This window comes from Seriola lalandi, unplaced genomic scaffold (assembly GCF_002814215.2).
Source record: "Seriola lalandi dorsalis isolate HSWRI2012SDOR001 ecotype SW California unplaced genomic scaffold, Sedor1 jcf7180002052027, whole genome shotgun sequence".
Taxonomy (NCBI): Eukaryota; Metazoa; Chordata; class Actinopteri; order Carangiformes; family Carangidae; genus Seriola; species Seriola lalandi.
In genome coordinates this window covers 1-13,383 of record NW_019522580.1, presented here as the reverse complement: position 1 = coordinate 13,383, position 13,383 = coordinate 1, and the positions used below count along the sequence as shown (strand labels likewise).

Sequence of the window (13,383 nt, the reverse complement as noted above, 5' to 3'; positions counted from 1 at the left end):
AGAAAACATTAAGGGACAAACCCCAAAAACAAACAACAAATAATTCACCATGTATTTACCCCTGTTTTCATCTTTTGTCTTGTATAAGCTACTTTTCTGTCAGAAAGTACAACGCTGGTTTCATTGATTTCTTTAAATTCCAGGTAGTTCACACGCCCCCATTTTTTTTATACCATAGATTATCAGTTCATATTGAGTTCATATTTTATCCACTGAAGAGGAATACATTACTCTACCTGTAGGATTCAAAGACTGACTAGTTTTACTGTAGATTTTGAGGGGTATTTAGCTTGTTGCAATCTGAAACCTCGCCACTAGATGGCACCAAATCCCACACACTGGAGCTTTGAGATCAGATGAGAGTGGGGTTGATGTACTGTATATGCACATGATCTATTTATATTGTAACTATTTCAAACTAGTGTTAATAGACTGATAAATGGCATCAAGACAAATCGATCATCAACCTCTCTGAGATGAAGATTTACATTTTTGCATCAAGCCCGTCTTTTGTTTCCGGTGACTGTACTTGTCATGTGTATTTTGTAGCAGAGAGATTTGTTGTATAGTTGACCTAGCTCACTTGATATATACATGACTCATGTCAGTTAGCTAGGCTACAGTATTTTCTCCATTGTTTTATGGAGCTAGCTGCTATGTGTCATTTACACCATTTACACCGTTATTCTGTGACTGTTGCTGCATGGATGTCAGCCTACTTTGTGTCAGTGGTTGATATTAACATTATTAATTCTCTAATAAGGTGAAGTACCTGTCACTAATAACTTGCTCAATTTTGTTCAGTTTCCAGACACAATGGGGTCATAGGTTCTGATGATCTGTGTCAAAAACCTATCTTCATTATAATGTGGCTGTGTTGTTGAACTATTGAAAATAAGAGAGATAAGAATGTTTTTTTCATGGGTCTTTTGGAGCAGCAGAATCATGTTGATGCTGTTCCTGGTCGTCCTAAAGGCTGCTTACGGTCGATTCAGAGAGAAATGTGGCAAAAACAGGTACATTGTTGTTGACTGTCACATTGAAAAGGTCTTTGTTCCTGTACAGAACAAAAGATCTGGTCATATATTATTATATTATATATTATTCATCATTTTTTTCTTCAAATTCTTGATTTTAATGTGAATTGTTAAGGTTGAATCTCTTTATACAATGAATTCTGAAGAAATTATAAACATTACAAGATTACTTTTCAACCATTTCATTTTCAAAGATTTGTTTACATTTACATTATATTAACGGATCCAATACTTTGTTTAATCAATGCAAATGAGGAAACAATTGTTAGGACTGAGTGATTGTTTAAATGCAGATTAAATACTAAAAATCAAAAGAGTAAACAAATAAATGCACATTTCGTACTGAAAGATCTGAAATTATGAATATATAGACATATATATACATACTGCCAATTAAACACATTGTATTAAGTCCTATCCTAATATATAGTATTTACAACAAAACCCCAAAACAATAATAGGCATAATAATAATAATAATACCAATAGCCGTTTCAAATGTCTATTCAAAGATTTCTCACGGTAAATTTTTTTGTAATGGACATGATTTCTGTTGTTAGTACACATCCTTAAACCATAAACAATAATATCCTTAAAACTGTGATTTACTGTGTGTGTGTTCAAGGCGTTGATGCTGATTAAATTATGTTGAGCTTGTAACATCATAATGAATAATATTGATAGTTCCAGCTGTAGGAAGCATCATCAGCAGATGGTGCATTTCTTTTTGTATTTCTTCTTCAGATCATTTATTTCTTGTTGTTGCTTTTTCTTCAAGTCCTCCAGTTCTCTGAGTTGTTTTTCTTTGTCCTTCATTTCATCTTTTACTTTTGTTTTTTCATTCATTTCATCTTGAACTAATTTTTCTTTTCGCTCAATTTCTTCTTTCAGTTCCTTTTCTTTGTGACTGGAGAGATTGAGTAACAGATTGTAATCTTTGCTGTGTGTCTCCTTCAGAGCCTTGAGTTCCTCATCATGTTTTTCCATCAGAGCTTCAAAGTCTTTCATGTATTTCTGTCTGAACTCATTGAATTCTTCAGCTTGTTTTCTGGCCTCTTCTTCATATTTCTTCTTCATTTCCTCCAGTTTTTTCTTATAATTTTCCTCTAATTCGTTTCTCTCCTTCTCCTCTTGTTCTCTTCGGATTCGTTCTTCTTTTCTTCTTTTCATTTCATATTTTTCTCTTTCCCGTTCATATTCTTCTTGGAGTTTTTTCAGTCTTTCTTGCTCCTCGTGTCGTCTCTGTTCATCTTCTCGATATCGTTTCTCCCACCCCTCCTTTCTTTCCTTTTCCCAGGTCTCATGTTGTTTTCTCATCTCCTCTCTGCTCTGTTCCAGCTGTCTGTCAATAGTTTCCTTTTCCTTTGATTCAGACTTTATTTGTTTCTCCAGATCTTTAAGTTTTTGCTCCCACTCTTGCTGTTGAATTTCTTCCTGCTTTTTCTTCTTCCTATCTTCCTCTTCTCTCATTTCCTGCTCTTTATGTCTCTCTTCTTGCTCTTTTTTGATGTTTTCCTCCATTTCTTTAAGTTGTTTAGCTCTCTCCAGTTCAATTTCTGCCTTCTGTTCTTCCATTCTTCTCGTCACTGCTGTCATTTCTTCCTCATGTTTTCTTTTCAGTTCCTCCTCCTTCCTCTTCATTTCCTCTTCCTTCTCCTTCAGGATTCTCTCCACTTCCTTCTGTATCGCTGCCTCAGCTTCTTGAAACATCTCTGAGGTGTAACAGCTGCCGCCATTTTCCTTCACCATTGTTTTTGACTTTGTGATCAGCTGTCTGACTTGTGTGCGGTCTGTCTGATTGTTGTTATTGAAGACCTGGTATCTCCCTCCACAGTCATATATCAGTTTTTTGACAAAGTCTTCACTGTCTTCTATGTAACTCTCAATTGTTTGATTCTTCAGATCATCTCCTCTGGTGAATATAATCATGATGTAATCTCCTGATTTCTTGCCAAAATATTTCTTGATCAGTTCCACAGACTCTTTTTCCTCTTGTGTGAATCGACCGATCTGCAGCACCAGTAGAAACACATGAGGTCCAGGAGACAATATGCTGATGCATTTCACAAGCTCCTGTTGAATATCATCGTTGGACAGACTTGTGTCAAACAAGCCGGGGGTGTCGACCACAACAACAGACTGTCCATCAATCTCTCCTGATGATTTCTGGCAAAACTTGGTGACAGACTTTGAGCTGGCTTTAGATGTGAAATGGTTTTTGCCCAGAATGGTGTTTCCTGTTGCACTCTTCCCACTGCCAGTCCGGCCAATCAGCACCATCCTGAGAGGCTCTTTGCTCTGATTTTCTTTACCTTCTTTCTTTTGTTTCACATTGTGAAGTTCAGATTTGAGTTTTGAAACCATGTCCATTTGAGCCTGGGTGAACATGTCCTTTGTGAAGCACCTGGATCCTTCAACTCCCATCTTGTCCACAGCCTCCAACACCTCAGAGATCTGCTGCTTGTCCTTGATGTTGACAACAACAGATCTTCCTCCACAGCTCTGAAGCAGCTCCTGGATGTCTCTGTTCTTTCTTATAAAGTCAACAACAGCTGGAGCTGCAGGATCTGACTCCACAGTGAACAGAATCATGGTGAAGTCATTGACTGGAGAGCTGAATGAGTTCTGGATGGTCTTTAACTCTCCCTTGTCGTCATCAGTGAGGGGACCCACAGGTAGGACCAGGATGAAGGCATGGACGCCCTCAGGATCACAGAGGGAGATACACCTGAGTGATTCCTCCATCACTTCCCCCTGAGGTTTTCCATACAAGGCAGGAAGCTCCAGCAGGGAAACCTGACGTCCTCTCACCTCTCCCTGATGTTTAACACACTGTGATGAGCTGGAGACTGAATGAAGCTCTGTCTGACCTAAAATGGCCTCGGCTGCTGAAGTCTTCCCTGCTCCTCTCCTCCCACACAGAACCAGGTTTAAAGCTGGTTTCATGTGTTCAGGCTCTTCAGAGAAGGTGAGGAAGGTTTCTTTGTTTTCACGCACAATGTTCTCAATCTTCTCCATCAACAGTTGGTGTTTATCTTCAGACATGTTGTAGAGTCTTCCTCCACAGTCTTGAAGCAGCTGGTTGACAGTGTGTTGTGTTCCTCTCTTCTTCTCTGTCATGACGACCATCGAGTGTTTAAAAGCATCTGGACCAAACAGACTCAGGATGAACTTCAGTGTTCGTCTGTTCTTCTCAGTGAAATCAGAAGGTTTCACTAACAGCAGCAGAACATTTGGTCCAGGAGAACAAAGAGTCTCACACTTCTTCACCTCTTCTATCACTGCTTCCTCAGACAGACTGAACATGTCTGGAGCTTTCACCACTGTTAATGGTTTTCCTCTCCACTCTCCACAGGAGGCCACACACTGCCTGATTTGTTTTTGGTAATGAAAACCTTGGTTTCCAATGATCAAGTTCCCAAGTTTTGTCTTTTTGTCATCACTTTTCCCCAGCAGCACAATCCTGAGGACAGAAGCTGTAACACAATAGAGACAAAGATAAAATTATATAATACTGATTACTGAACAGTATGTTGTACAAATGCAAATAAGGCTGAACTGAACGTCACTTGATCTTTTCAGTCATCTGTGGGCGATATTTTAGTGCAATTTATTATGTCAGCATTGTATTTAATAAATATGATATCATTATATTAGTCACGATATCTTAACTCTATCTCCTGTAAATAACGTGAATAGTAGGTAAAGAATTGTATAAAATGTGTATGGATGTGTAGAGAAACAATGCCACTAAAAAGTCTATCAGCAATTTAATGATTAGCATTGTTAGGTCTTTACTTACTGTGAGACAGAGGGTTTTTCTCTGAGTGTGAAAGCTGTGGAGTCATTTGTTTACGCTCATGCAGCCCTGTGAATAGATGACAGAATTAATTTGCAGCTCTATGCTATAATATAATAAAGGAGGATTTGTCTGAACATTTTCATTTCATTGTTAGAACTTTTTCACTCACCAGCAGCTTTAACAGCATCTGTGATAGGAGTTGTTGTTCTCTGTTGTTTTGGGATCTGTTGATCACCTGGTAAAGTTTCCACTGATTCCTCAAATCTTTCATGACAAACATGTTTTCCATTGTTCTCCTTTGCAGTTTGACCCAACCGTGTTAACAGCTCTGCACGGTCCAGGTTCTTCTGCTTCAGGCATCTGTATCTACACCTTCTGATCATGTCTTTTAATGGTGAGTTTTCCATCAAACCTGAACTTTCCTCTCTGGGTGTTGATATCAGAACCAGTGAATGATCAAATGATCGATCACTGTAATTTTGAAGGACTCTGCAGAGCCTCAGTTTGTGTTCCTCAGTGAAGTCTTCAGGCTGTAGAACCAGCAGGAACACATGAGGTCCAGGATCAGAGACATTCACACAGTCTTGTATAAACTCTGTCAGTTTGTGTTCAGTGATGTTGGGATGAAGCAGATCTGGGGTGTTGATGACAACTATTTTCTTCTCCTCCACTGGTCCACTGATTCTCACACAGCATTCAGGTGCTTTGTTGAACACAGTCTCTCCCAGTATGAAGTTCCCCACTGAACTTCTCTCTGACCAGCTGTTCCCCAGCAGAACAACCCTCAGCTCAGACACTGAAAGACAAAACAAAAGTCAGCTACGTGCACATTTAAGTCAAGAAGATGAACTCAAACCAGAGGTCAGTGACCTGAAAAATGTGTAAATTATAGAATATGTGTCTTGATTGTTGTGTATATAATGTATTTGTCAGGGCTTGGACGATATGTTCATCTCGTTATATGACACTTAATATAAATATATTTGATACTAAAATACTTACAGTATTGTGATTTTTAATTACTACAATGTCAAAAGTATTGCATTTCAATATTTCCATTTATTGCAGTTTTTGTTCAGTTTTTTAACATCAGACGTGAAAAACTTGAATCCTAAAATAATGCACATCACATGTCAGTCAGTCTTTAAGAATGATAATACACAATTCATTCAAATGAATTACAACATGCACACACCCCACATATCCTTACATATAAATCAGGTTTGCAGTGTGCAGAATAACAGGCGGTCAGATAAGGTTGTACTTGACGTTGCTCCACTCGTCAGTTGTAGAGTAACGCAGCTGAAGTCCATAAACAGCCTTATCTTTAGTTACTTTGCCATCTACCTTGTACAACCTAAAGTACTTTGTTAGTTTCTTCCATTTTTACATCAAATAACACAACATTACTAGCTGCTTAGTTTCCTGAAAGGTCATGAGGTCACAGGTCCAGCTGTTAGTGAATGTTTAGAGCGCCCTCTGTTGGATCACAAGGTAAACTGCTTCAAACCATCTGTGCTTATAGGCTGGAAATTTAAATTCAAACAGGTCATTACAGTTCGAACATTAACTTTTTCCCAAACATTTGTTAAAGTTACAGCCTTAGTCTGTGCACATGCTAGTTCATCTAGACTTTATTTCTAATGAAGGAAAACATTTAGGAGCATTTTGGATTTTATAATATTCAATATTAATCCGTTCAAAGACGAAGATCAAGTGTGATGGGCAAAGTATTCATATGGTACCATCACCAAGAAACTACAATCCCCAGGACAACAGAGTCTGTGAACAGATGAGTCAGACAATCTTCTCCCTGTTTTTAAGCTAAGAGGAGAAAGTCAGGCAGCCAGACGTCCTGTCTGCCTTTCTCCTTATAACAAAACAATCCAGAGCAAAACAGGTCTCACTTCTCACTTTGTGTTGAAATGCAAGACTGTGAAGAAATGACAGCGAGAGCTCCAGCACAGTTAGGACACCTCATCACTGATGAGTGGGTGGGATACCACCACACAAGACCCTCACAGGTGCCTTCAAACAGGTCTTGATCAACACCAGAACTTTCAGTGTGATTATTAGAAGTTATTTGAGATGCTTGATGAATAAAGACTGAGGTCCTATGAAACACCAGAGAAATTCAGACTCAGTTCAGCTGAAACTCACTTGAAGGTGGCAGGAATTCAAAGCTGCTGCTGCGCTTCAGGGACACATCTGTGCCTGTAAAGACAGACAGAGGAACAAAGTCATTCATAAAAACAATTAATAAAATAGTTTCTGTAAAGTCACTTCATCTTGGAAATGCACAAAAACAATAAACGTATCCCTTAAACATTATAGACCCACTAATATCTGAAATGTAAATAAATCTGTTGTTATTATGATGAGATTCATTATGCAGTTGAGAGAAGTTGTCACAAGACTCAGTTTCTATCTGACACTGAGCTGCCAACCTTTGGGGGACAGCACACATTTGTTAATCCTCCCAGCTTCAGAATATTTTATTCGTAGGTCAGTGAAGGAAGGAGAAAGCGTTCAGGTTGGCAGGTCTAGTAACACGTGATGCACCTGCTCATGACAAAACTGAGACAGTTGCACCACAGTCAAGAGCTGTGCTGCATTTTAACTTTGGGATACAACATACTGTCAATATCTTCACCCAAAGTTGACGTCAACAAACCTGGGAAACTCCAGACTAATAAAGTCTGACCGGACTCACCTGTTGCTGCTGTCTCCATACTGTCACTCAGCTGGAGACATCAAGCAACTGCTGGATCCAGAAATCTAAGAGACGTGCAACAAAAAATAATTACCTCACATATTCACATACAGATAATTATAGACATGGGTTTCATAAAGGTCCAAATATGTGGCTGCTTCACAACTTCAATCAATTAAAATTTAGAATCTGAAATTTAATATTTTATTAAAACATTAATTAAATGCATTGACATCGGTAAACATCAAGAATATGCCAAACATCAGCTCACACAGTCAGCGTGAGGAGAAAAGAGTTTCTATCAGTAAAGGTGTTGAAGTTGAAGCACAAACATCCTCTCGTTCTGCCTGTAAGTGACTTCATGACATCCAAGCTACGTTAACGCTATGAGCAGAACATAAGTTACTGTAGCCAGCTAAACCAATATATAAAATATCTTGGGGAGAACTTGTAGTGATAAAATAAATGAGACTGTTTGAAGTCGGAGCTTCCCAGTTAAACTAGTCTGTTCTATTGCTGCTGCAGCAACTCAGTCACTTCTGAACATCAAACCAGAAACTTTCCTTCATTACATCCGGCTTCTCTACGCTGCTGCTTACTGAGCAAGGAAGGTCTGAGTGTGTGCATAGTGGGGTGTGCTCTCACACACACACACACACACACACACACACACACACACACACACATTCCTAAATTAAATTACTTAATAAATAAATAAACAATGTGAACTCTATGTTATAGTTAAAATACAAAGACATTTATGCATCTAGTGTTAATAAAATCAAACATTATTTAGATGGTGCTTTGTCTCTTTGTCTCTGACACCTCTTCCTGGATCTGTCACCACGCTGCAATGGCGGCTTTACACTTTATGTAAGAGTTGACAATTAAAGACACAATGATTAAAACTGTGTCTCAGAAACAGATTTTCTTCCCAGATTATAAACAGAATTAATTTAGCTTTAAACATCAAAACACAAGAAAATCTTAGTTTATCTTGCATTTGTTTGATCAATTTCCACTTTAGACAACAGAACTAATTTACCGCCTTTACCTGAAGTGAACTCAGTTATTAACCTGAGTGGACGGTCTGGACAACGAGCGGATGATCAGAAATCTGTTTCCAGCTCATTTAGTGAAGTTACTGTGATTATATCGAACTATGAATCTAATCTGAACAGACGCACCTGACATGATTACTGATCGATTTTCAGTCGATAATGTCAATACTAACGCTTCGTGCAGGTTAATGATCGGATCTGTTGATCAGTCCGCGACAGTTAAATTAATGTTGGTATTTTATTATAAGTTGAATTTACTCACCAACTGAAGTTCGTCAGAAATCCTCCACAAAAATGAAAGTGAAATTAAACTGTTCACCAAAAAGAGAGGAGGGGGAGGGGAAATGGGTGAGCTGTGGGTGAGAGCCGGTGGAGCGTCGCGTCTGTTTCCTAAACAAGAGATTAAAGTTGGGTGAGTGTAGTCTGTGTAAATCAGCCTGGTAGCTAGTCTAGTTCAGTATGTGTATATCACTCCTCCTTCATTTAAGTAATGCAGGCACACTTTCATAACTAAACTATTCATACTAATTTTTTTTACGATTATAAAATAAAGAATAACAGTTGAATCTTTTTCCACATTCTGATCATTATATGAGACAAGAACATCCTGTAGTCTGTAGTGGACACTTCATAGTCTGTATTGAAACAACTGTTAAAGGTCATAGAGCCAAAGTACAGTATGTCTCTGTCTCCATCTAGTGGTGGTGATGTGGAATTGCAGGTAGTTTGGGTCAATATTCTGCAGGATTCAGTGCTGCTTTATGTTTTCTGAATTGCATTCTGAAATATTGGTTATGATGTTATTACAGTTGGTTTAATATTATGGGCAAAATTAACATATGTCCTGTACTCTTGTTGTTGCATGTATGTCTGCACAATGTTATATAGGTGAGGCCTATGATGGTGAATTTCTGGTTAGTTTCTGTTGATCAACTTATTGCTTCAGCTGTTATAAATATGATGCATCACTTAACATGAAATCAATAAATTACACAGCATTAAATTATGTTTATGTTAATGAATCAGTGTGGGCTACTTTTACTTTTAATACTTCAACAAGATAATAATACTTATATAGTAGTTTAATATTCACATATTGTTGCTTCTCTTAACATCAGATTTCTTCTTTTACCACTGGAAACCAAAAGCATTCAGTGGTACAACATATAAGTTCTTTAAAATACTAACCTTTGGTTCAGTCTACAGTAGCTGTTGAGTTAAATCTTTGTATCAGTTCAGAGAGACAGTTGACAATCCACAGAGAAACAGTAAACAAAGCCAGATCGAGGGAGACAGGTATGGCATGCAACAAGGTTCCCTTGGAGGTTATGTGGTATTTGCTTTGACTCCTCACATTTTAGCAGCTTGATGATGCATCATATTTGAAATCATCCAAAAGCATTTTGAGAGGTTTCTACATGAGCCAACAGTGGTCACAGAACCTCCTCAACCATCACATGAATACAGTTCTTAGGTTTTCATGTGACAATAGTGATCCGTAACTTACAACGTCTAAAGGTTAACTGCTGCTAGTAACATGAAAAGACTGATTTCATGTTTCATGCGGTGTTCATCACTTTACAACAGTGAAAGAGTCCGATGGAACTGCCATTAAACCACTGCAGGAGTCTGACCCAAACAATGAGGGTGGAGTTAGAGCAAAGAACGTTACAAGAAGGACTTCACACAGAAATCACACACAGTCCACAGTGATTTCAACATTTTATTTATTCGTAGTGAAGGTTTTTTGTACAAATACAGAATAATGTGACAAAAATAGAAGAGAAAACCTAAGCTCAAATTATCTTCATTACATAACATTGATCAAATGCAGGGTATTGTGTATTATGTAAAATATCCATTCATATATCACTAAGGGTTTTATTATTACATGTACCAGTTATATAAACTGTACAATGTCACTGCTGGTTGCCACAGTGTCATTCATCCCCGCACTGACTCCAAATATATACACACATTGAAACTAATATATATAAGGAAGGACAAAAATTAAAATGCAGATGTTGAGATAGACAGAAAACATTAAAAAATAATAAACATCAGTCTAACCTAATTGGTTTTACCAGTTTAATTAAAATGGCACCAGTTACCTCACAATGGCTGATAGGCTTCACCACAAAGAACAAGCTAGACAAGTTTTCTTGCTTTTTGTTTCTCTTTTGTCCACCTCCCCCCTTTTCCTTTTAATCGCTATAATTGTTGTAACATACACAATGTTAAATGTAAAATATTCTGTTACTATGTGGATATTATGTAAGCGATAAGTGTGTGTATATGCAGAGAATATATAATTTTCTACTATTCTACGCCGACTCTATGTTTGGGTGTATGTATGTACATATATATGTATGTTGATATATACACACCTATTTATCGTATTTATCATTATAATTATTATATTATTACTAGTACTTTTGTTATTATTATCAAAAATCTATATGTGCCTTCTTGTTCTGTTGTTCCTTGTTTGTAAAATTAATTAAATGTGCAATGAATAGATGTTTTTAAAAAAAATGGCGCCAGTTAAAGTTTCTATAAACACAAACTTTATCAAGATACATTCACAGACTCAAGTTATTTCAGATTGAGTAAAGTAATTTGACTGAAAGACAAAATCTGGAGGCAAGACAAGAAAACAAAACGATAAAATTATAATAGTAATATTTATTGTAGCTGTTTCCTCCTCCTTCACCTGATCTAACCTGCACATTTACCTGAAGTCACCTGTGTAAAGCTGACGGTGGGTCATAGTTAATATAATGAGGGAGAAAACAAACTGTTTCCAGCTCATTTAAAGTTTCTAAAACAAACTGAAATGGGTCGAAAACTCACCTGAGGTCGATGATATTACACCTGTAGTTAGGTTGAAATATGACTGACGTTATGTCGCCGGTCCACAACGATAGAAACGGAAATTAAGGACGAAAGAATGTGGGAGGGAAGAAGAAGAATCCCATCCATCAACATTTCATTGTGCTCCGGAGTCAGAGAAAGAACTGTAGCCTAGCTAACTGACTGACGTCATCAAGTTAGCGTGAGGCTAACTGACAGACGTCATCAAGTTAGCGTGAGGCTAACTGACAGACGTCATCAAGTTAGCGTGAGGCTAACTGACCGACGTCATCAAGTTAGCGTGAGGCTAACTGACCGACGTCATCAAGTTAGCGTGAGGCTAACTGACCGACGTCATCAAGTTAGCGTGAGGCTAACTGACCGACGTCATCAAGTTAGCGTGAGGCTAACTGACAGACGTTATCAAGTTAGCGTGAGGCTAACTGACAGACGTCATCAAGTTAGCGTGAGGCTAACTAACTGACGTTATCAAGTTAGCTAGGTCAACGAAGCAATAAAATACAAACGACTAATACGCCCACAAATCATTTAAAACGTATCTGTAAGTGCTTTTAACAACCTGTGAACTGCTACTATTTCTAATACTAATACTAAATAGTATAATAATATGTAGTATGTTCATTGCTGCCATTATCATCGTAATCAGTTATTGCAATTATAATATATCATTGTTGCCATTATAATTGTTATCAATTCTCATCATTGTTATTTTGTCATTATTATTATTATATACAATCACAAACAAAATGTCACTTATTTACACGTTGTCGCTTGTCTATCGTGCGTCATGGTTAAAATGTTCTGTGTCACCTTCTGTTTGTGTTTGTCACGACTTGTTATTTTGCAATATTATGAACTTGTTAAATTCATTCATCGATGAAGCAGAGCAGCGGACACGTGTGTTAGTTCATATTAAGTTTGGTTCAGTGTTGGTTCTAGTTCATTTCATTATTGATGACAGGAGTCAAAACATCTGTTTGAATGATTCTGTCTCTGTCAGAATAAAGAACATCACTGAGAGCTGAGAACCATCATGACATGTGGTCCAATAAAGTTATTTCTGAAGCTCTTGCTTTAACTTTGTTGATGGTTTTTATAGAACACATCTGGTATGAATTTTCACAATAGTAACACGTACAGCATTGTGTGGCTATTTCTATCTTAGCTTTAATCAACAACATAAATATTAGAAATGTTTAAATGTCCGACAACACTGACAGTGAAGGATCAAAAAACATGCTGATGTTAATTGGTAAATACTTTCACCTGTGGAGGTGGTGACAGTGCTAGAGATGATCCATCATTAATCACAGTTTAATATTTATAAATTCTGTTCTTAAAAGTGTTGCTACCATCACCTGTCAACAACAGCAGAATGAAGCTGCAGGTAAGAAACTGAACCTGTGAATACTGAAGACAGAATAATAAACAAACTCATCAGCAGATAGTCTGTCATTTCATCAGAGGAAGATGAACTGGGAGGTTTTCTAGCATCATCATCACCATCATCATCATCACAGCACATTAGAGAACTAAGGATGTCCATGCAGTCTCCCTTCAACCAGATGAATGGAAACTAATGGGCTGCTCTGTACATGAGCTCCTCCTTCTGTTTTCAGTGTGGAAACCTTTCAAATGACAATAAAACACAAACACTTGAGTTAAGATGCGGTGGATCATGGTTGATTTAAGCTCCTGTTCACCTGTGTGGGGAGGTGGAGAGGGGGTGAGGGGGTCGCTGATGAAAATAATACAAGCCCCTGTTATCGAGGCACAAGAGAAGTTAATAATGACAGGAAGTAAAACACAACAACTGACAGGAAGTAAAGAGGCGATCTCGACTTCATTAATGTGTCTTACAGCTTTATGTAAACTTTTGACTGAAACTCTGTATATC

At 37.7% G+C, this 13,383-nt stretch overlaps 1 protein-coding gene across 2 annotated transcripts; it reads right to left on the bottom strand.

Annotated features, from left to right (window-relative positions):
* Window positions 1–1,203: 1,203 nt before the first annotated feature.
* LOC111649810 (uncharacterized) lies at window positions 1,204–9,013 on the bottom strand. 2 transcript variants are annotated; one of them, XM_087172091.1, is made up of 6 exons: window positions 8,875–9,013; window positions 7,552–7,616; window positions 6,999–7,052; window positions 5,008–5,634; window positions 4,839–4,904; window positions 1,204–4,512 (listed from the first exon to the last, which is right to left on the bottom strand). In XM_087172091.1, exons 2-6 carry the CDS (start codon window positions 7,568–7,570, stop codon window positions 1,742–1,744), a joined length of 3,537 nt encoding a protein of 1,178 aa, XP_087028217.1. In that variant the 5' UTR covers window positions 7,571–7,616; window positions 8,875–9,013; the 3' UTR covers window positions 1,204–1,741. The 2 variants fall into 2 exon arrangements, with proteins under 2 accessions (XP_087028217.1, XP_023255270.2); XM_023399502.2 differs by lacking the exon at window positions 6,999–7,052 and having other exon boundaries at window positions 8,875–9,012.
* Between the last annotated feature and the right edge of the window lie 4,370 nt (window positions 9,014–13,383).

Excerpts from the sequence above, each read along its gene's own strand:
- LOC111649810 (XM_087172091.1), bottom strand. Across the intron at positions 4,905-5,007 it reads AGATGCTGTTAAAGCTGCTG|GGCTGCATGAGCGTAAACAA; the intron begins GTGAGTGAAAAA and ends ATCTATTCACAG. Across the intron at positions 4,513-4,838 it reads GAAAAACCCTCTGTCTCACA|CTTCTGTCCTCAGGATTGTG; the intron begins GTAAGTAAAGAC and ends ATTGTGTTACAG.